The sequence below is a fragment of the Orcinus orca genome, chromosome 2, assembly GCF_937001465.1.
Source record: "Orcinus orca chromosome 2, mOrcOrc1.1, whole genome shotgun sequence".
NCBI classification, from domain to species: Eukaryota; Metazoa; Chordata; class Mammalia; order Artiodactyla; family Delphinidae; genus Orcinus; species Orcinus orca.
In genome coordinates this window covers 8,023,024-8,047,767 of record NC_064560.1, presented here as the reverse complement: position 1 = coordinate 8,047,767, position 24,744 = coordinate 8,023,024, and the positions used below count along the sequence as shown (strand labels likewise).

The following is a 24,744-nucleotide window of genomic DNA, read 5'->3' as shown; positions in this document are numbered from 1 at the left end:
GCATTTACTTGTAATTGTGGAAAAATTGTAAAGAAACCTTCAATGGACCCAAACGGGTAAATGATTTGATACTAATGGAATATCCATTTCTGGAATTTATGCAGCTATGAACAAAGATGACAACTTACAGTAACTTGGAAAAGGCTGATGAAAGACATTAAGTGAAAAAAAAATACAGAGAATTAGTCACACATTATGATTACAACCATGTAAGAAATACAAAGATGAAAAAAAGCTGGAAAGAAATCTGCTAAAGTGAGAATAGTAGTCAAACTAGTATGTTATGGTTTTGAGCTTCTTCCCACGGTTTCTCTCTTCCCTACACTGCATTTGTAATACCTTTATAATTGAAATCTTATTAAAAGTATTCACTCTTTAAGTTGGCAGTCTGAACATTTTCAAATCCCAGCAGCAAGTACAAGTAAGAGATCTGAGTGTCTGGGCATCATTTCAACCTCCTGATGTACTGTAGCTCCTTCAGGGCAAAATATGAGGGAGGATGAGGGGCACTGCCCTGAGAATTTTTATAGACATTAGAGAATATCAAGCAAATCGAGTTAGAAAAGCTGGAAGCAAGCAACAGATTTAGAGTGAAGTTCTTTAAATCAAGTTTGGCAACGTCATTCTTTAGGGCTTTGAGGAAAACAATGATACATATTTTTTGAAGCTGAACAAAACCAGGGTCTATGATTCTAATTCCTGCTCTGACTTCTCTGCCACTGATATGTTCTTAGTTTGGGGATAAATGGATTGATTTCCTGTGTGTTAACTGACGTATAGATGGTCAACAGCGATGGCAGTGATGACCTATGGGAGGGGATCGGGGGTTACTGAGCCCTTAGAGGGAAGACAGAGCCAGGAGATTGTTTTTCTTTCTTCACATCTATGAAGGCGTAACTTGAAAACAACAAACTGTTTTCTATCCCCTCTGAGCCAGGAAGATGACAAAATCAGTCTTAATTGTAGCAAGAGTTCTCTAGGTTATATTATAGTTAACTCCTTCCATGTAGAAAGATTAGTTAATGGCAGTTGTGGAATTTCCTTTTCTAGAGGTTTGTAACAATAGGTTAGATCTACATCTGGCCTCGAATGCCTTAGGCGTGGCGCACAAAGACACAGAATGAGCAAAAATAGCACTCACACACACACACAGATACCACCGTGTGCCCCAGTCCTCACTCGCAGATTTTAACAGAGGTTTTAACACAGTTTATATTCTCACCCACCCTTCAGCTGAATCAAAGTCTGAACTGCATCAGTCACAGAAGAGACTTAGAAAGTTGGCCAAAAGTCATTTACCTGTACTAGGAGTTCCAGCTTCCGGTCATCAAGAAGATGTACTTGACATCGACGGCCTTCCGTCATCTAAGAAAAAAGACAAATGATGGTCACCAAGAGCCTAGCGGCCTTTCACAGGTTAGAGCGTCCCCAATGCTGATGTCACCAGGCACGTTCCTCTGGGCAAAGCTTCCCCTGGGAGTTGGAGCCATATGAGGCCAAGATGCGGCAGGATTGGGTCATTCATTCATTCAACAGTATTTATTGAGCATATTCTGTGTGCCAAGCACTATTCTGAGAGCTGGGTGTACAGCAGCACACAAGACTAGGTCCCTGCCCTCATGGAGCTTACATTCTAACGGGGGAGATGTAAAATAAACTAGCAAATGCGTATATACCATAATATCAGGTGGTGACAAGTGTTCTTCATTCTTGAGTCATTCTTCCATTCAATAATTTTATCACCGTGCATGAGGGACACAGTTCAGTATCTGGTCTCTGCACCTCTCGACTTATCCCCCTAACTGATCAAAGGGAGCAGACGACCACCCCGCTGCCAACTGCATTTGATTTCTGTGTTACTCATCCCCTCTCCTCATTTATGACTCTACTCCGTACAGAGCTTTCACTTATGTTACAGGAACCCTGGAGATAAGTGCTCACAGCTGAACTTGACCCCTGACCCTTGTACCTTTCACCACTAACATATCTGTGTAATAGGAAGAGCATCTTGGCAGGAACTGGAAGACCCGAGTCAAATCTTAGCCCCGCTGATTATTGGCTGCAGGACTTTGAACAAGCCTCTGTTCATCTCTGCACCCCAATCTCAGACACAAAAGCGAGTGGGCAGGCCCAATGCGGGTGCTGGTGAGTGTTTAACAGTTGGCTTTCTGGAAGGAGAGAGTTTTACTTTGTAGCATTTGCTGGAGCCCTGGTATCACCCTCAAAGGAAGTCCTCTAAAGAGCAAGCCTTCTGGTAGCTGTCACAGCTGGCCACCACTCTAACCAAAAGGTGTCTTGCCGCTCCAAGTATCTTCACCATCTCCGATTTCAAGCTACTGTCAGGACAACACTGAGTGTTTCTAACAGACAGATATAACACATGCCACCTGCAGACAGAATGCTGCTGGGAGAGGGCATGCCCCGTCCCCATACCTTCCCTACGCATCTCTTCTACCTGGCTGTTCCTGAGTTTTGTCCTTTTATAATAAACCAGTAATCTAGTAAGTTAAAAACAAAACAAAACAAAAACCGATACACACTACCTCAAGAGTGTAGATGCTAGCAAAGGACAGTAAAATAATTAGGAAGCGGATTGATTTATGTAGTTATTATAGTATTTATTACCCTTGCTTTTAATATAATTCATTTAACTGTAAGTTTATATAATTTAGTGTTAATAATGCCTATGTTTTACAAGCGGAGCACAAAATTCCTGAAAATATAACAACTGGTGCTCATGAGCTGCCCCGGTACAGCTGCCAGGACCAGAAGACCCAAGGACTCCTTTCGGTCCTTGGATTTTTATATGACTGTAGCCCCCACTGAAGCCACCTTCTTCCTCCCCAGCTACCAGCCACTTCATGCAGATCCAAAGGAAGGATGCACATGGGCTGATTCCGGCCCTGCCTCACGACGTGGGCATCAGAGTCCCTTCCTGGAAGCGCCTTCTCCAGGAAACACGCAGAAGGTGGCCTCTTCTCTTGTTGCCCAACCCCGCTCATTCCCTGACCATCGGCACGTGCAAAGCTGCTGTGTCCTCCTATGAGAGAATTCTTTCTCCTTCCCCTGAAGAAGGCAACGAAGCCATATTATTATTCATGCTTCCATCAAGTCATACTATCACTCACAGTGATTCATAAGAATATGATTCAGCTGTAAAAAAGAGGAAATCTTGCTAGTGGTGACAACATGGATGGACGTGGAGGGCATTATGCTCAGTGAAGTAAGTCAGACAGAAGAAGACAAATACTGTGTGATGTCACTTATATGTGGAATCTAAGACAAACGAAACCAAAAAACCATGAGCCCCTAGATACAGAGAACACGCTGGTGGTTGCCAAAGACAGGGGATGGACGTGGGGGGCGGGTGTGAATGGGGGAAGGCGGTCAAAAAGTACAAGCTTCCAGTTAAAATAAATAAGACTTGGGAATGTATCGTACAGCATGCTAACTACAATGAATAATACTGTGTCATATATTTGAGAGTTGCTAAGACAGCAGATATTAAAAGTTCTCATCACAAGAAAAAAATCTTGTAACATATATGGGGACAGATGTTAGCTAGACTTACTGTGGTGGTCATGTCACAATATATACGGATATAGAATCATTATGTTGCATGCCTTAATATAATCTTATAAGTCAACTATATCTCAATTTAAAAAAAGAAAACAACTTTTACAAAATAAATAAACTTTGCTGGAAAAAAAAATCCATTGGCTTCATCTCAATCATTCACCCCTCTAAGTTCAAAGAAAACTACTATAATTATAAATTACACAAAAATATATGCTTCCATACCAAAATGTATGAATTATTCTTTTAACAGAAAAGTGCACCCAGGGCTTCCGTCTGGGTGCACCCAGGCAGGCCGTCTGCCAATGCAGGCGACACGGGTTCGAGCCCTGGTCCAGGAAAATCCCACATGCCGCGGAGCAACTAAGCCCATGCGCCACAACTACTGAGCCTGCGCCCTAGAGCCCGCGAGCCACAACTACTGCAGCCCGCATGCCACAACTACTGAAGCCCGAGCGCCTAGACCCCATGCTCCGCAACAAGAGAAGCCCCCGCAATGAGAAGCCCGTGCACTGCAACGACGAGTAGTCCCCACTCACCGCAACTAAAGAAAGCCCACGCACAGCAACGAAGACCCAACGCAGCCAAAAAAAAAAAAGAAAGAAAAGGGTACCCAAAATGTTCAAGTTTCAATAGGGCAGCTGACAGCAACTGTACAAGTACTCTGGATAACATTTTAGATATTCAGCACTTGAGTTCTCATTAGGAAGAACTCAAGATCAACAGAGAGGGAGTTCTAGAAAGGAGAGTGCTACAACCATCTGGCATATTATTTTGGAATTCCTTCAAAAACATTTATTAAGAATTTGAGAAAATTCTCTGAAGGGTGGGGACAATTTTAAGGAAGTTTTAGAAAGCAATTCTGCTTGTCCTGTGCATATTTAAAGCACAAAGTTTTGAACTTCCTTTTACTGTCAAAGGTTAAGGGTATAAACATGTTCTTGAGTTACTTATTCACGTTCTAATAAGCTATATAAAAACCAAGGAAAATTGGTATCCAAGACATTACTGTATCAAATAAAGTTCTAATAACAGTCATAAAGAAGAGGTAGCCTATCATTTTCTCAAAATATTTCCAAGCATGCCAAGTGTGACGTGACCCCGAGTTCATACCCATACCTAAAAGTGTATCGTGAGAGTCTCATTTTCATCTGAAACATACAATTCCCATTCCCTTGATCTCACCTCATCTGCTCAGCAGTTTAAAGAAGTAGCTATGCATCCAGATGTTAAGATCTACCCAAGGAGCTTCCAATTCATTCTTCTCTTCAACAAAATCTCATTACTAAGCCCTGAGGAATTTATAAGCACACTCCCTAGTCTAATAGGAAATTTACAAGCTGCCTCCCTTTTGGAAGGCAAACCGTCCCCGAGAAAAGTCAGCACAGAGAAGTGAGTCTAAACCGAGACTCAGCTCTGAATCATCACGTCTTTGAAAGCACAACTTTCTTTTGACAGCACAGCTGTGGCTTTTTTTTTCTCAAAAGGGAGACCTGTCTATTGTTCTACACGGATGGGAGATCGGAGCAGCCTGTTCTCGTCATCAGTTCAGAAGAAGTTTGCCGTCCTGGGTGTGTACGGAGAAAGAGTGGTTGGACATCTGTAGCTCTGTCTGGCTTCCAGGGCACAGTGAAATTTTCTTTTGAATACGAACAATTGTAAACAAATATTCCTTTCCTTGTTCTTGTTTTCAGCTGCTCAGGCACAACTGAAGGGCTGGCATCATCCTCAAAGGAAATGCTTTTGGAGAACAAGGCTTCTTGCAGATGTCAGCTGGCTACCGCTCCAGCCATAAATCGACTTGTTACGATACAATTCCATACCAAGCAGAAGCCCGCCAAGTGCACTGTGACCCCAAAGGATACACAGAAAAGTGTTATTTTGAAAGTGAGGTGTCCACCCCATTTATCCAACTCTGCTGTTAAGACACACACCGAATCACGAAAACTACATTTAAACATGGAAATGCCTTTGTAACACGAGCTTAAGGGAACACAGTAGAATATGAGACGTGCACTATTAAAGGCAGCCAATAAAATTGTCATGAACATGTACGGGAACGAAGAGGCAAAAATAAGACAGTGGATGTGCTAGGTTAATAGGCTTATGGGTGGTCCCCTATCCCCACCCCTACCCAAATATGACTTCACGTCTTTTTTCTTTTTCAGTTAAAAAATGTAGAAAAGAAACTTAATCTAGAAAAATGAAGGACACTTTGAGGTCAGCCATAGGAAATGGAGCTTGAGAAGCTTCGTTCTCAGAAAATTCTTCTTAGATTGCCTACATTTTAACATATCAAATCAAATGAATTAATTTACAAATGAGAATTATGATTGTCACAGATGTTAGAAATCTCAAGACCGGAAGTCTCACACCTTCTCTCCCTGCAGGAGGAATTCATGGGAGACCGACTGAGACCAGAAAGGATTCAGGGAGCACAGGATCTGAAAGGCGGGGTGTTTGAGGGCCTCCATCTACCAGAGCCTAACATATTCCTGATGGCGGAAGGGGGTTCTGTCCAAGTATGACAGAGGAGTCCCCTCTGCAGGGCATCACCGAAAAACAAATAACTACCTAACTAGCAATGACAAACTCCCCCAAAGGGCGATTCTGAAGAGCTTTACATGGAGGGGTACAGGGTTCAGCATGTGAAAATATGTTTTATTAGGAATGTTTTCTCTTCAAATTCAAAACTAAGTAAACCCCATTCCAATATGCTTCTCGTTATCACCTTTTTCTCTACACATCACCCCCTCCTCTCTCTCCCTCTTTGAGTCACTTCTTGGATGTCCGCTCTCCCCTTTTTTTGCCCCTTGTCAAATGTGTTATCTACTATGGTATATACATGAAGAGGAAGTACTCTGAAGAAATAACCCTAGTTCCCCTGTTCATAACATTTTCAGAGAAAACTAATGCAATTGTGCAAATGACAACAGGGTAACAGATAATAAACTTAGAAAAACATACGACTTCAAACAATAAAAACTGAAGTACATTCAATTAACGCATGTTACCATAATATTTCCTGAGACTAATTTATACTGGAACTGTTATCATTAAGACACTGGGGGCTGAGGTGAGGGTAGGGAGGGAAGGAGAGCCAGGTTCCTAGTTACCACGTGCCTACTTGTTCATAGCTCTGCACAAGTTACCAAGCTGTGATTCAGATTCACTTTAGAGACAATACCTCATGGACAATAAAATAAGAAATATTAAAGACATTGGAATTGCACAAAACCAAGAATTCCCATTTCCAAAACACACTTTGGAGAGTTGTCAGTACTCCCCCAAACAACCCGAAATCTGACCCTTTAAAACGTTATCATCAAAGAGAAAATTCCGATTTCTGAAGTGTCCAAGCCAAGGCCCAAACCTAGAGACGTAAGTCTTAGAGCACGTCCTGTGAGCACGGTCCATGAAGCCACGGAGTGTCCCGAGGATGCCAGAAGTATGACAGCAGCACCTCACAATCCGCCCTCTGACCCAGGCCATTCTGTGGCTCGGAAGGAAATTCCAGAGACATGACTACAAGTTCCCAGGGAAACTCACTGCTGGGGCTTCTGCTGTTTGGGTCACCTCAATGTGTCACATCCCTCTCTCCACTTCAGTCTCCTCTGCAGATAAATGAGGACCCAAGGACTCACCTAAGTACCAGAAAGTCACAGGATACCAGAATCGCAGTAATTATGAAGCTGTCACATCCGGGAGACGAATAAATGCAACACATTCACAGTGGCCTCAAGAAAGTCAACCCCACAGTAAATGACTACACAGATAGAAAGGATTTCAGGCAAATTAAAAGTTGTTAAAAATATTCATCCATCTGCTGCTCACACCTAACCTGTACCACGGACATACCAGATATAATATAATAAGTTATTATAATGTATATTTCAAACATTATAATAAAAGTGCGTGAGGGTCAACAGGGAGGGGATATGGGGATATATGTATACATATAGCTGATTCACTTTGTTATACAGCAGAAACTAACACACCATTGTAAAGCAATTATACTCCAGTAAAGATGTTAAAAAAAAAAAGTGCATGAGGGGCCTCTGCTTATAACCTTTAAAAAAAGTTAAAGGTATACTGTCCATTTTTACTATGGTTTTTCCCTCTGTCTGATTTATCTCAAGCTTGTTACCTTTTTTTGGTCTCTAAGTGACATCATATTAAAATAAAGATCCTCATGGAAAGAAAGGAGATATCAAGAATTAGACAGCAGAAGTCTGATTCAGAGAGAATGACTTGGTCCCAGCTTTGCTCCACGACCTCTGGCAAGTTATTTCACCTCTGTCTTTATTATGAGTCTCCTGGGTTCAGAAGAAGGACACACACAGGCATATTCTTGAGGTTCTTGGCTGCCGAATACAGTCAGAACTGATAAAACCCAGATGAAAGTGATTAAATGCGTGGCCCTATTATAAACAAATTTACATGGCAATGGAACGTAATATAAGAACTGAAGGGACTTCCCTGGTGGCGCAGTAGATAAGACTCCGTGCTCCCAATGCAGGGGGCCCGGGTTTGATCCCAGGTTAGGGAACTAGATCCCACGTGCATGCCGCAACTAAGAGTTCGCATGCCACAACTAAGGAGCCCGTGAGCCACAACTAAGGAGCCCGCCTGCTGCAAATGAGACCTGGCACAAGCAAATAAATAACTAAATGAATAAATATTAAAAAAAAAAAAAGAATGGGAACAGCCTTGCATTCTTCAAAGCCTGACCCTCTGCAAGTGTGCACTTGATGAGGTCATGAGTGCAGCCAGTGTCTCACTGGAGGATCTTTGGAAAGCAGACTGTGGTGGCTGCTGCCCGGGTCTCTGCCTCCAGCGAAAGGAAACTGGGTTTTCTCTGGTGACACAAGAAGAGGAGTCGTAGTGTTGTGTGGGTACTAAGGGCTTGGGGACAGCAGAGGGCCGTGTGGGCAGGTGTGTCACAGGGAAGATCAAATCTGATTCCATATGGGATCTGTCTCTTTTTCTTTAAGCTTCGTATCCTATTGTTTTTCCTGAAAGTTAATCACTGAAGGAATGTTGCCTACAGCCTGCAGTGCACAGGATACCCCATTCTCAAGGCTCTAACCTTTAAAGGTATAACTTTTCCATTCATAAGAGATAAAAAGTTACAGAACAGAAAATAACACGTCTTTTTTTTCCAAATCCATTAATTGCATTATTTTTTGAATTTTATTTTATTTTTTTATATAGCAGGTTCTTATTAGTTATCTATTTTATATATATTAGTGTATACATGTCAATCCCAATCTCTCAGTTCATCCCACCACCCCCCTGTCCCCCGCCCCGCTTTCCCCCCTGGCGTCCATACGTTTGTTCTCTACATCTGTGTCTCTATTTCTGCCCTGCAAACCAGTTCATTTGTACCATTTTTCTAGGTTCCACATATATGCATTAATATACGATATTTGTTTTTCTCTTTCTGACTTACTTCACTCTGTATGACAGTCTCTAGATCCATCCACGTCTCTACAAATGACCCAATTTCGTTCTTTTTATGGCTGAGTAATATTCCATTGTATATATTACCACACCTTCTTTATCCATTCGTCTGTCGATGGGCATTTAGGTTGCTTCCATGCCCTGGCTATTGTAAATAGTGTTGCAATGAACATTGGGGTGCATGTGTCCTTTTGAATTATGGTTTTCTCTCGGTATATGCCCAGGAGTGGGATTGCTGGGTCATAATAACATTCGTCTTGTTGGAGGTTTATAGGAACACTGTGACCAGACCTATGGGGACAGCTGCAAGAATAAAGGATTCCGACAACAAGAAGTCTGCAACAACCAACCACACCCTTTCCCCTTTTAGTATAAAAGAAGCCTGAATTCTAACCTGGGCAAGCTGGTTCTCTGGGACACGAGTGCATCATCTTCTCGACCTGATGGCTTTCTGAATAAAGCCGCTATCCGTTGCCCCAACAACTCATCTCTTGACTTACTGGCCTGTCACGCAGCAAACAGCATGAGCTTGGACCCGGTAACAGGTGGACCGTTTTAGTCCCTGCCTCTGCCACCCTGCAGACCACTGCTGTGTGCGATCAAGCCACAAGTCCTACTGGACCATCATTTCAATCCTCTCCAGATGGGACTGCAGGGGAGAGGGTAAAAAAACATTAATAATTGGTCTCTGGGCCTAAAGTTGAGAAGAAAGGGATAGACTCAGATAGGTCGGAGGAGAGGACAGCCAGGGAGCTCCACTGATGGGCTCATGTGACCCCAGTGGAGAGGAACTCCTACCCAGAGCTCCTCTGTGGGATGTGGGGAAGAGGGGACTCTTTTCCCCTTCCAACAAGACACTGCAATCTGAGGACAAGCTATAGACATGGAGTCAGACAGGCGCGTCTCAGATACAGAAGGTCAAGGCCCAAGTGGGGAATTTCAGCCCAGGGCCAGAGTGTGACAGATGATGGCTCTCCCCCATCTGAGAGCCAACCCTCTGATTAAATGGTCAGGAGGAAAGGGACACTGCGAGAGCCACATGCAGGGGCCCTGGTTATGCACCACGGACACCACCTTGGCGACCACAGAGCAGTGAAGCCACTGCAGTTCCGTTAACGGAAGTTAACGGAAGTGCAGGTGAGGCCTCCAGCCCCTGGAAGGCAGCAGAGCTTTCTGAATTACATTCTGACCATCTGGACACTGAAAGAACGATAACCTGAGTGTCCTTTCTCCTGCCACCGCCAGAGCATCTTCCGAAGACAGGATCTTCTTGACCACCATTTTGAGTATATCAGCAAGATCTCCATCCATTATTCTACCCCAAATACACATATTAACCCAGATTCACCTCATTCACAGCACATCTACAGGCAAGCTTTGGCTTTCTACCCAGGCCTAGGGTCCCACAATACCTTGGTTCTGCAACCAGAAGAACTAAGGTCTCTGAAGATCCAAGGAGACTCCATGCTACCTGACGTTCCCTGATTGTTGTTCTTATTATTTGGAGAAGGATGGGCAAAGGGAATAGAGCTTTCTCATAGGTGAAGGGGAGTTCGGGGTTTCGACCAGCGAGGGAGTCTCAGGAAGCCCGGATAGAGCCCGGCTGGAAACAGAAGGTGGGAATGTCTAGCCAGCAGAATCCTGAGCAGATCTGGACGGAAGGCCTCAGGGAATAACGGCCCGAGGAGGAGATTCCTGACGTGGTTATAAAGCATCCCTCGTTGACTAGCACCGTGGCTACCATTGTGAGAGATGAGTATCTGAACGCTGGATAAGGAGCCCTCTGAGATCCGGCCTCACCTCACCACATCTGGTGTTTTCAAATACGCTCCTTCCCCAGGCTCCACCCCTGCAATTCCAAGACCAGCCCAAGTCCAGGACTCACCTGCCCTGGACTTATAAGTTCTGTTTCCCTGAGGGCCACCCTTACCTCAGGGCCTGGCCCATGCTGTCTCTTTTGCCTGGAAACACCTTCTCTTCCTTCATGTATACAAAGGACCATCCCTGCCTGCGGGCAACAGGCCACCACCAAGCCAGGGGCTGGAGACACAGCAGTGACCAAAGGAAGCACCATCTTGATTCTCAGAGGTCACTGGCTTGAGGGGAAGATGGACATGACTTTCACTCATTCTTGCAGACTCAGCTGTGCTGATACACATGCTTTCTCCTCCCCGTGGGGGGATTTTCCCACCCCTGGCCGGCAGCTACAATGCCAGGCCTGTAGCCTTTCCTCCTGTTGTCCCCAGGTCACTGCACCGGGGTTTACAGAGGATGGAAGGAGGGCTCTGGGGCCTGACCACCTGGGTTCGTGTCTTATCCCAGCTTCACTGGGGGCGAGCTGGGTGTAATCCCCCACAAGCACTTTGCCAATTTGTGCCTCACTCCCCAGTCTATGAAATGGAGACCATCATCGTGCCAACCTCGTGGAGCTGCTGAAAGGAATAACTAAGTTAACACACATAGAGTGTGCGTGGCACTGAGTAGGCTCAATATCACCTTTAGAAGTCTCTAGTCAAGGGGCTTCCCTGGTGGCTCAGTGGTTGAGAATCCACCTGCCAATGCAGGGGACACAGGTTCGAGTCCTGGTCCGGGAAGATCCCACATGCTGTGGAGCAACTAAGCCCATGCACCACAACTACTCAGCCTGCGCTCTAGAGCCTGCGAGCCACAACTACTGAACCTGCGTGCCGCAACTACTGAAGCCCGCACCTCCTAGAGCCAATGCGCCACAACTACTGAGCCCACCTGCTGCAACTACTGAAGCCCGCGTGCCTAGAGCCCGTGCTCCACAACAAGAGAAGCCACCGCAATGAGAAGCCTGTACACCGCAACAAAGAGTAGCCCCTGCTCGCCGCAACTAGAGAAAGCCCGCGCACAGCAATGGAGACCCAACACAGCCAAAAAAAAAAGAGTCTCTAGTCAGGGAAGGTGACGCTCCCCTGAGCAGCAGTGTCAGGAAGATGAGAGACTACGTGTCCTGCCCTGCAGGGTGGAACCCGGTTTTCATCAGCTGCTGCCACTCCCCCACCTCCACACCTGCAGGACGGCCTGGGTGAGGCTGCAGCTTTCGGCCACTCATGCCAGGCTGTCTGCCGCTGTGGCCGGATGGGAGAGGACAATGGCCTGGGCGGGCAACATCTGGGTGGCTGTCCCCAGCGCTGAGCAAGTACCAGGTCTTCACAGAGCAGAGTCCACGGGGCCGTGGCCCTAGGTAAAAGGCCTACTCCACCCAGACAGAGCACCTGGAGGTCCAGCCCTCCCCCAAACAGCCATGGCTGCCTGTCATCCCACGCCCCCTGCCAGCATCCACAGAGAGCTGATGGAAGGCACGCCGGAGCCGGACGAGGAACGGAGGTTTAGGGGTGTCAGCATCACGCGTAAGATGACAATGGTGCAGACCACAAGAACCGCCAGGCCACGTACACAGTCTGTTACTGGAGGAGGAGATGAAGGCCTCTTGCTGGCAGGGAGGCGTCGCCTGTTTCTCCTGGCAGATTCAGGGTGTTACTCTTACTGAAAACCGTTCACAACACAGGTGTCTGTGCAGAGATCCTTCAAGGCTGGCTGAGAAGGTATAAACTCTGAAGAAACAAAACATACAAAGAAGCAGCAAGAACCCTTCTAAACCATCCAACATCCCGCTGTTCTCCTTGAAGGGAGGAAAGAAGAAAGAAAATGACACCTGGGCTTTGGCACATGGAGCTCTGGCTTCAGTATCTCAGTGACAGGGTTTTGGTTGGAATGGAGATGCTTTTTCCAAAGGAAAAGGAAAAGTCCAAAAAAAAGATAAGGTTGACTCTGTGGATCGAAAAGAATATTTTTTGTATGAGATCGAAACTTTAACACATAAACTTTAAAGATAAAAATAGCATAATAAAAATAAAATTGAATGAGAAAGTGAAGACCGTGACATCCAAAGAACACAAAGTATCTGCACAGAGGATTCCCAAAGGTGACCAGATTGTAGTATAATATATACAACGTGTCGGGGGCATAGAGTACATTACACGTATTCTGTATCGACACATAGATGAGAAAGTGTCACAAGTTTAGAGGAACAGAGGTGGCACTGAAACTTGAGATTTTAAATAAGGAAAGACTAAGGACAATGAAAGAGCCTTTAAAGATACGTTCCAGGGCTTCCCTGGTGGCGCAGTGGTTGAGAGTCCGCCTGCCGATGCAGGGGACGTGGGTTCGTGCCCTGGTCCGGGAGGATCCCACGTGTCGCGGAGCGGCTGGGCCCGTGAACCATGGCCGCTGAGCCTGCGCGTCCGGAGCCTGTGCTCCGCAACGGGAGAAGGCACAACAGTGAGAGGCCCGCGTGCCGCAAAGAAAAAAAGCAAAAAACAAAAAAACAGAAAACGATACGTTCCAAGCAAGAAGAGCAAGGAAAGGAGTTTCCATTGTTTGGTGCTAATGGATTTTTGTTAAAAGATGAGCTGCTGGACCACTCAGTTTAATCTTCTCAACCAAGTAAGGGAAACAGTAGGACTAACGACTAAAAGAATATAAACTAACTGCACCTCTTTCCCTGGAAAAAATCTCAGGTGGTTCATACAGTTAAATATTAAAAATAGAAGGTTTATCAGGTCTTTCTAAGCATGAAAGCAATGGATGAGCCAAAAGGGAAAAATGTATAGATCTGATTACATTTTTAAATAATTTTACTCCATAAATCACCGTCAGCAAAAAGACAAAGCAAATGCAAAGGTGGGGGGAGGAGGAAAACAGCTATAATGAAGGGTTACTATGTTAAAGCTAAAATTCTTTAATTCGTAGATGACTACAAGTTAAGTAGAAGACTACTAACAGCCTACAGGAAATAAAACTAAGATGCAAATGGCTAAAAAGGTCATCTTCTTTGACAGTCATTTCTCCTCTAGAAAAGATCTATCCATCTTTCTAGCAATCCAGAGAGTAATCTAGTGACCGCCCCTCATGAAATAAGAGCAATGGGTTTAAAGGATTATACATAGTGTGTATTCATTCTGCAAATGTTTATGGTACATAGTTATGTGCCTAGCATTTTATTAGATAGATAATGATGAACACAATTTTGTTCCTATACTTAACAAGCTTCTATGTCCAACAGAAGAAATACCCAAGTTAACAGGAGATTACAGTGTAATCTGTGTGACCGTGGGGTGAGTATAAGATGCAATGAGGCAGAGGGTCGGGGAGACCCTCACTCATACCTGGAGGATGGGTGAGTGCTCAGGTGAGGAAGTGATATCTGAAGACAGGACATCCAGCAGAGACAAGCTGACGTAAGAAGAGCTGGATGGGAGAGAACGTGGCATGTTCTGGAAACATCAGTCAGGCAGTAGAGCTGGGGCACAGGGTGGTGGGTTGGTGTGGAGCAATGAGAAATACAGCTGGAGAACCCTACTTATGACAACGGGTAGAAGGAACAACGTATATCAGTGGTCTGAGGATGGCTAAATCGTTGATGAAATAGTTAAGTATCCACTGGACAACGTTTCCTAATCAATTTAATCCTAACTGGTGTAAAAATGAGGGGAACCTGGAAAGAGGGTTCTAATTGCAGGTGTTGAGGCTCACTGCCTTAGAAAACACACAAGCAGTTGGTAAATTATAAAGAGATACTAAACATAAGCCCTCAGTATCCATATTACCCCCCAGCGATTTGTAACCAGACACAGAAAGTGTGCTGACCAAATGTGTAGATGACAAGAGGCTTGTTTAGATTGTAGCTTCCACGTCTACAAGCTGGGGGTCATATTGTTTACGGTTCCAGGTCCTGTTCTTAGTTCACGTGTTAGAAGTACAGCATCGTGAATAATGAAATCAAGAGGTCTCCTACACTCTACTACGATTAAACTATTTCTAGAAATTTGTGTTTAATTCTGGGTACCATATTTTAGGTAGGACATGAAAGAAAGTGGGGCAAGATCAAAGAAGGGCAATCAGACTGGGTAAAGATATGGAAACCATGTCTTCTCAGGGCTGACGGAAAAGCTGCATGCTGGCTTCAGTGACAGGGACCCTGTAATCTATCCCCTATGCAAGACACCTTTGTGAGTGAAAAGGGAGGCTATCATGGATTCCACGGGGGCACTAGGTATAAACTGGACTGTCCTGGGAAGGCCTGGACGTGGGGACTTGCTAATTTGATGATCTAAGGCTAATGTGATGATTAGGTTTGATAACTGAATGAGAAGGGAGAACTTTGCTTTGGCGGGCAGAAATGGAATCAATGAGTAGAAGTTTCAAAAGACACATCAGATTTCAACAGAAGGGAGAACTTTCTAACAAGCACCACTGTTCAAGATGGAACAAGTTGCCCTCCCACCACTGCAAGTAATCAGGAAGGGCCAGAGACTGTCAGCCTGCGATGCTGTAGAAAGGTTTACTGGACTCTGGGGGAAGGTGGATGGACACATTCTAAGGTATGAGCCACGGATATACGTGCACACCTATAAACAAGAATTGCCCCCAGAATAGATTCATTCTAATAACTCACGTATTTACTTATAATGCTTCCTGCTACAGTATTACACGTACTTTGATGAAACAAATAGTTACCACATCCACTGACTGCTTCAGAAGACTTTAAGAAAATCACACTACAGATGGTAGGCACAAACATATTATTCTGCTTTTTCCCTTACCAATTTCCTTTGTATAAATGTGCAATCAAAAGTCCTCTATTTAGGGACTTCCCTGGTGGCGCAGTGGTTAAGAATCCGCCTGCCAATGCAGGGGACACGGGTTTGATCCCTGGTCCGGGAAGATCCCGCATGGCGCGAAGCAACTAAGCCCGTGTGCCACAACTACTGAGCCTGCATGCCACAACTACTGAAGCCTGTGTGCCTAGAGCCTGTGCTCCGCAACAAGAGAAGCCACTGCAATGAGAAGCCAATGAAGAGTAGCCCCCACTTGCCACAACTAGAGAAAGCCTGCGTGCAGCAACAAAGACTCAACACAGCCAAACGAATAAATAAATAAATTTATTTTTTAAAAAAGTTATCTATTTAAAAACACAATGCTCATTGCAGCACTATTTACAATAGCCAGGACATGGAAGCAATCTAAATGTCCATCAACAGAGGAATGGATAAAGAAGATGTGGTACATATATACAATGGAATATTACTCAGCCATAAAAAAATGAAATAATGCCATTTGCAGCAGCATGGATGGACCCAGAGATTGTCATACTGAGTGAAGTAAGTCAGAGAAAGACAAATATCATATGATATCACTTATATGTGGAATCTAAAAAAAGGGTACAAATGAACTTATCTACAAAACAGAAATAGAGTTACAGATGTAGAAAACAAACTTATGGTTGCCAGGGGGTAAAGGTGGGGGAGGGATGAATCGGAGATTGGGATTGACATATACACACTACTATACATAAAATAGATAACTAATAAGGACCTACTGGATAGCACAGGGAACTCTACTCAACACTCCGTAATGGCCTATATGGAAAAAGAATCTAAAAAAGAGTGGATATACGAATGTGTATAACTGATCCACTTTGCTGTACACCTGAAACTAACACAACACTGTAAATCAACTCTACTCCAATAAAAGTTAAAAGAAAAAACACACACACACGAAACTGCAATGCTGTGTGGGGTGGTTATGTTTCTGTAGTTGGTTTGCTCTTCATGTAATAGACAACCAAGAACCAAGGACATTTTCCTGGTAATATGAATCTGCCTGTTTTATTCCAGTGTCTGATTCAATCTGTCATTTTAAATTAATTTTTTGTTTTTGCTTATGTTGTGCTCAGTGGGATGAGAAAACACTATTTATAGCCATGGGTCTTATTAAGCAATAGGTTACCACATTTTTATTGTAAATTATTTTGTTGACCTTAAATTATATATATATATATGTGTGTGTGTGTGTGTGTGTGTGTGTATATATATATATATATATATATATATATATATGATTGAAATAGAATGACATGACTGTCATAAAGGCACTCAATAAATATTTGTACATGCATTAATAAATATGCATTCAAATAACATATATCCTTATATATCATTTCAAGGGTAATTCCAAACTACAGGTACTATAGAACTTGATTTGCATTTAGTGAGCTATGTTTTAATTTGCCTATTCTGTAGAAACATACCCTTAAACCCAGGCTCAGAAACACATGCATTCTTTGTGGTTTATATCATCTGTGTGATGACATGGCACATGAGCAGAATTATCAACAGTCTGCCATCAGTGATAGCTGGGGAGCCTTGCCACACAGATAAGAGAATTTGGGACTGGGCTGTCCCTCCCACAAACAACCCCCTTTGTGTATTATACAGTCAAACTCTCCACTACCCCAAGGGATGTGAGGGGCAGAAAAGAGAATTTTAGACATCCCCAAGCTCCTGGAGTTCCATCCTTGGGTCTTGGTGACTCTGAAGCAAGGTGGGACAGAACAGATGCCTAAGACGGTGGATTGGTCCCCAGGCCACCTGCTTTCACAGAACCTGCATGAGATACAAAGCGGCCACATGCCACTCGTGCCTGAGTCCAGGGGCCCAGGGCGCAGATGCCACATCTTCCAGGCTTGGAAGGAAGTGCTCCAGTCCAAGAGCTGATGATCCTTCTAAGACTCACGGTTAAATCAGATCGTGTTTCCAATGGCATCACAGCACAGCGGACCTGGGGCACATGGGTGCCCTTGATCTGGAAAGCCACAGCCCTGCAGGATGGTCCCAGCTCCAGGAGGTGGGAGCAAGCCCTTGACCCTCCCCAGCCCAAGGCCCCTAATAAAAAAGCTCTCCAGGGAGCGCTTGGGAACCTGGACTGCTTGCATTGAGGGAAATTTTCACAGCTACCTTAGACGTCGGCACAGGGCAGTCCGTCTGGGCTGGAGGCTGCCGCCTGGATGTTTACATAACCGAGTTCTCTGGAAAGGATTCGGCTGGAGTGTCGCTGGCAGGGACTGCTCACTCTTGCACGAGCTGTGCTGGCAGATCTCACCCTCCATTCATCTTTGAGGTTTCAACGCTGGCCGGCTGCCCGGGGCGCCACCGCAGAGGCTTCCTGAAGACCTGCTCCCAGGTCTCCTGCTTCTGCTGTGGCAGCGTCATGGACAGGACGGGACCCCTTGTTTCCCAGCACCATTTACAAATAGGGGTGGGGCATCAGACTAGGAAAGGAAGGGAAATGGGGGGGGGAGGGAGAGGATTCCAAAACCAAAGGAAGGCTCCCCCCCTCCTTTTCACCCCAGGATGCCTCTCGGTGGCAAGGCTGTCACTGGGTGTAACGCAGTGCTGTAACATGCAATGGCCACGGCAAACGGGAGATCTAAAAACATCCAGGGTGCATCTCACTGAGAGCAGTTACAGAAATAAAGACATGATCCTGGATCTGTTAGTCAAACCAAAAATTCTAATTGGACACAGAACAATTTCTCCAAGCTTTCGGCAGGAGGTAATTATTCTGTTGCCTACACAAAGGAAAAAAGGAGGAAACAGAGCCTACTGTTTGGGCTGTTTCCACACAAGAAGGAACGAGAGAAGTTTCTGCTTGTATCGGAACTGATTAAAAGATGGCAGGGTTCCTGATCTTTCCTCTTTCCTGATTTAACCAGGAACGCGGGTGTCAAATGGTTTACACATGTCATTCCAAAGCCTTTGGAACCGAACTTGAGTGTATTTTCAGCATACGCTGGAGAAAAGACCTGGAAATGAGTGTGTGATGAGATCACTTTTTAGGGAAAGGCAGAATCTTAAATATGAACAAATACATGAGGCAGGGATTTCATCTTATATCCTTCATAGTGTCCAGCGTGGAGCATGAAACACACAAAACTCTTGGGAAGTATGATTGATTGAAAATACGGAGTTACAATTCTTGACTGTGGTGACGGTTTCACAGGTGTGGATATATGTCAAAGCTCATCAAATGGTACACTTTAAACACGTGCTGCTCACTGTGTGTCAATGATACATCACTAAATCCATTTAAAATATGAGAGAGTCACTCTTTTCACGCATCAAAAAAGGGACAGACCATCAGGATGATCTGAAAGGTCCAATTTGTTTTTGTTGTTGCTGTTACTTTCCTGAATTTTATTATAGCCATGTCTGGTGTACACACACCATACACTTGGCACCTAAGGAATGTTCGTTGAGTGAATAAGTGACCGAAGAGTGCAATGTATGGAGACGTACATCTCAGCAGAGTTCTTCACACTTTGAGGAGAAATTACTTCATTTTCTATATCTTATATTTTTAAAATTTGAAGTGTGAATTGGATTTACGGTGTTTCTCAGATGTTGTCATATCCAGGACTGAGCCACAAAGTCTTTAAATATCAATTCTACCTGGCTAAGTCCCACTTCGTGTCTCTGCCTGGAATTTCTCCTTCCCCAGGCCTGTATATGACATATGTGAAGCTGCCCATTCAGCGTCTCCTTCTGGATAGCTGTTAAATATGTCAAACTCAAAGAGAATGACTGACCTACCTTCTTCTGCAAACCATCTCCACCCGCAGCTCTCACCTCTCAGCTAACAGCCATTCCAGCTCTGCATCACCACGTTCTGTCCTCTCACATCCCACTTCCAACTCACCAGAAAATCTCCAAGTATCCAGACCCTGGACCCTTTTCATCACCTTCACTTTATCACTTGCCCCATGCCTGCAATGGCCAGCCAAGTGGCACCCCTGCCCTTCCCTCTGCCTGTCTTGCAGTCTGGTCCCCACACAGCACCCAAACCATCCCTGTGCAGCCCAAGTGGGATCAGGGTGCCGCCCATGTCCACACTCTCCAGTAGTAAGTCCCATTTCCCCCAGTGCAGAAGCCTTCAAGGCCCCGCGTGATTCCTACCTTTATAACCCCTCACTCACTCTGCTGTTCCGCCCTCATCTCCTTGCTGTTCCCTACAGGTCACTCTTCTGCCCGGGGCCTGTGATGAGCTCCTTCCTCTGTCTGGAATGTTCCCCCCAGACACCCACATGACTCCCCTCTTCACTTCCTTCAAAGCTTTGCTCACAGATCACCTTTTCATAACGTCTCCTCCGACTTCTGAATTTAAAATAGCAACCTTGCCATACTTCCCAGCCTCTGCTTTATTTTTCTTACAGCCATTACAACCTTCTAGCACACTATATAATTTACTTATTTATTATGTGTCTTGCCTGCCTCTTCCTCGTAGAGTACAAGCTCCATGAGGGCAAGAAGTTTGGTTCGTTTTGTTTGCTGACACATTCCTGGGACAGAAGAGGCACATGAGTAAGTGCATGAGTCAGAATGACTGGCTGACTCACCAAGTGACTGAATGAAGGAATAAATGAAGGAACTGCACGCGCAGGCACGCTCTGCCATTCTGCCAGCTGGGGTGCAAGGCTCACCCTCGTATAAAGGATGCTAGCTGTGCTGCACCATCCTTGTTGTCTTACTGTTTACTCTTTGGCACAGACACGTGCAGACAGAGAAGGGCTGGCTGACAGACAGGTAAGGACACGGGCTCAAGCAGGAAAAAAAAAAACAAAACAGTTCCAGCTACATGCAAGCAGGGAAAGAAATGAGACACCACGATATGTGACAAATAATCACTCATTCATGTTTCTGAGCACCGACCAGGTGCCGAGCATAATATAAGGTGCTTCAGATCAGAAAACTAAGTGCACCCACTATGGAGAACAGTACGGAGCTTCAAAAAACTAAAAATAGAACTACTATATGATTCTGCAATCCCACTCCCGGGCATATATCCGGGGAAAACTCTAATTCGAAAAGATACGTGCACCTCGATGTTCATATTAGCACTATTTACAATAGCCAAGACATGGAAGCAACCCAAATGTCCAATGTTCATAGCAGCACTATTTACCATAGCTGACTCACCAACTGGAAGCAACCCAAATGTCCACTGACAGATGAATGGATAAAGAAGACGTGGTATATATATATAAAGTGGAATATTACTCAGCCACGAAAAGGAATGAAATAATGCCATTGGCAGCAACATGGATGGACCTAGAGATTATCATACTAAGTGAAGCAAGCCAGACAGAGAAAGACAAATACCTTACGATATCACTTCTATGTGGAATCTTAAAAAAAATGATACAAATGAACTTATTTACAAAATAGAAACAGACTCAAAGACAAAGAAAACAAACTTACCGTTACCAAAGGGGAAAGGGAAGGGGGGATAAATTAGGAGATTGGGATTAACAGATACAAACTAGTAAACATAAAAGAGATAAACAACAAGGTCTTACTTGTTGGGAACTATATTCAATATATATATTCAATATCTTATAATGACCTATCATGGAAAAGAATGAGAAAAAAAATGTGTATATGCATATATACATATCTGAATCGCTTTGCTGTACACCAGAAACTAATACAATATTGCAATCAACTATAATTAAATTAAAAAAATAAAGACATGCTCCTTCCCTTAGAAGCTACAGTGAGAGACATACACATTAACGGGTCATTCGAATTTGAGATCAAACTGGAACAGCAACCTGGTGAGATTCCTGTGGGAGAACAGAGGAGGATGACTCGCTCCACTTGGAGGGACAGGAGGAGGTAACTCTGCAGGCTGGAATTGAAGAACGAGCAGGGGTGCCGGCAGACAAGGGACAGGACGGGCCTCTTAATCTGAAGGGTGAGTATTTGCAAGAAGCTGACGTCCAGCAAAGGTCAAATGTGCATGGGGAAAGGCAAGAGTGTGTGGTGGTGTATGCACAACAGACTGAGTATCTGTGTCCCCCCCGCAGAATCCATATGCTAAATCCTAACTCCCAATATGATGGTATCAGGAGGTGGGATATTCGGGAGGTGATGAGGTCATGAGGGTGGAGCCCACATGAGTGGGATTAGTGCCCTTAGAAAAGGGGCTCCAGAGAGCTCCGTTGCCCCATCTCACTGTTTGGAGACACAGTGAGAAGGCACCATTCGTGAACCAGGAAGAGGGTCCTCAGAAGATACCAAATCTGCTGGTGTCTTGACTCCCCAGCCCCCGGAAGAGTGAGAGATAAACGTCTGTTATTTATAAGCCACCAAGTATTTTGTTACGGTTGCCTGAACAGACCAAGACAGTGTATGAAGGAGAGTGCGAGAGAAGAAGTTCAAGAAATAAGAAGCTACCAGGTTGTGGTGAGGCCTTTTATTCCATGTTAAGGGCTGTGGTCTCCAGGGGCGGCAAGGAGAGGTAGAGAGAGGGGATGCCTGTGTGTGTGCTTGCGGGTGCGCGCGCGCGCGCGCGCGCGTGTGTGTGTGTGCGGTAGGATGGTGGTAAAGGGGTAAGTGGTGATCATTTTACAATAACTCAGAAAAGAAAGAGGAAACCTTGAATCATGGCAGTGGCAGTCAGCACCTCACCCCAAAAGAACTTGGGAAGAAAACATAGTAATAAGACTTTGGAGAAATTGATGGTAAAAGGCCAGAAGAGTTTGATGCTAGTAATGTAGCAAAGAGGAAGAGGGAGGAGACACGGTGAGTCATTTATCACAGGACAATGATTTTTAAGCCTTAGGAGGAAGAGGAACAGGGTAATCAGAAAACCACAGGTGGAACTAGTAAAAACAAAGGGAAACTCAGCAAAGCACTGGCTGACCCTGGGCTACTAGCAGAATGAGGTTCCTTTGGGGACTTGTATTTACTGAACATTGATAACTAGCCAAACAAAGACTCAGCTGTTTCAAAGCCAGTCTGACTGGCAATCTCACCAGGGAGGGTCTGATGGGAAAGGGCAGGCAAATGCTGTGCTATTTCATCATCACCTTCTAGGCAACAGAGAAAGCTGCAGTAACACGAGCTTCCCCGCTCTCACCTTTCCACAAACAAGAAGCAAGGATGCTCACACATTAACTGTTTTCTATTTCCAATATACAACCCAAAGTCACAGTACAAAATTTATAGTTTTTAGATTTTTTTCAGTTTGGTTTTGTTCGTTCTTTAGGAGTGTGATCAGTCCTACCGGCAAGACAAAAAGAACTTAGTCCTTTAAAACAACCAAAGGACTGTGGTTTGGGATATTATCCTTGGATATTATTATCAAGATATATTTGAGTATCTTTCCAAGATATCTGTTTCTAAAGGGCACAAAATCTGCACTGATAAAGTTATAACCTTAGGAACAGGAGGGCAGGGAAACTAAACTGTCGTGCACGAGCGAAACCACATATTCCACAATAAAGATGGAACCACAAACAAATACCAGTTTACAATTTCTGCATAAAATGACAGACACACTCCACCCTGTCTAGGCAAACGAAGCCTATAAGCTGTCCCTGAAGATCCACCTAAAATATATCCTTGTTCTGGATGTGGCTATTATGTTCTATAAATACTTTGCTGTTTTTACATTTGTTTAGTGCTTTTATTCTGCTGCCCGTGTGTGTGCCTGTTTAATCCGTCTCCAGAAGATGGACCATCTCTCATTCTAATTTATTTAACACTTTGAAGGTTATTACGTGCTTAGATAATTTTTGATGAATATTCTGCAAATTGGCATGTTGATTTCTCCTACTGTGAGGAAACCCTCCCAGTATTTTCAGAGCGGTCAGATGGTGCGTGCAATTAATAAAACGCACACAAACATCTGGTACACTCAGGTTCTAGGCTTATTTCTTCCATTCACTCGGTGCGTTAAGTACTTGGGTGAAATATAAATAAGAAAATTGGAGGTGAAAATTTTTCTAATTGTTGACCATGAATGGAAAATAACCAAAAATTTTATATACTGATTGGATTGTTGCCTTTGTTGTTAAGAAATAGATGGCATAAACAGGCACATGAAAAGATGCTCCACAGCGCTGATTATGAGAGAAATGCAAATCAAAACTACAATGAGGGGACTTGCCTGGTGGTGCAGTGGTTAAGAATCCGCCTGCTAATGCAGGGGACACGGGTTAGAGCCCTGGTCCGGGAAAATCCCACATGCCGCGGAGCAACTAAGCCCGTGTGCCGCAACTACTGAGCCTGCGCTCTAGAGTCCGTGAGCCACAACTACTGAGCCCACGTGCCACAACTACTGAAGCCCGTGTGCCTAGAGCCCATGCTCTGCAACAAGAGAAGCCACTGCAATGAGAAGCCCGTGTACCGCAACGGAGAGTAGCTCCCGCTCGCCACAACTAGAGGAAGCCCACGCGCAGCAACAAAGACCCAACTCACCCAAAAATAAAATAAACAAAATAAATAAACTTATTAAAAAAAAAACCCAAAAACTACAATGAGATATCACCTCACGCCAGTCAGAATGGCCATTATAAAAAAATCTACAAACAATAAATGCTGGAGAGGGTGTGGAGAAAAGGGAACCCTCTTGCACTGCTGGTGGGAATGTAAATGGATACAGCCGCTGTGGAGAACAGTATGGAGGTTCCTTAAAAAACTACACATAGCACTACCATATGACCCAGCAATCCCACTCCTGGGCATATATCTGGAGAAAAACTTCATTCAAAAGTATACATGCACTCCAGTGTTCACTGCAGCACTATTTACAATAGGCAGGACATGGAAGCAACCTAAATGTCCACCGACAGATGAATGGATAAAGAAGATGTGGTGTGTGTGTGTGTGTGTGTGTGTGTGTGTATATATATATATATATATATACACACACACACACACACACAATGGAATATTACTCAGCTATAAAAAAGAATGAAATAATGCCATTTGCAGCAACATGGATGGACCTAGAGATTATCATACTAAGTGAAGTAAGTCAGACAAAGACAAA

At 44.4% G+C, this 24,744-nt stretch overlaps 1 protein-coding gene across 8 annotated transcripts in view; it reads right to left on the bottom strand.

Moving 5' to 3' along the window:
- Positions 1-24,744, bottom strand: part of FRMD4A (FERM domain containing 4A) — a 638,605-nt gene that overhangs the window by 196,993 nt on the left and 416,868 nt on the right. For all 8 annotated transcript variants that reach the window (XM_049705588.1, XM_033403426.2, XM_033403427.2 and 5 more), the window contains one exon: positions 1,300-1,365. In XM_049705588.1, the coding sequence (XP_049561545.1) occupies positions 1,300-1,365 (66 nt within the window). The remainder of the gene's footprint in view (positions 1-1,299; positions 1,366-24,744) is intronic.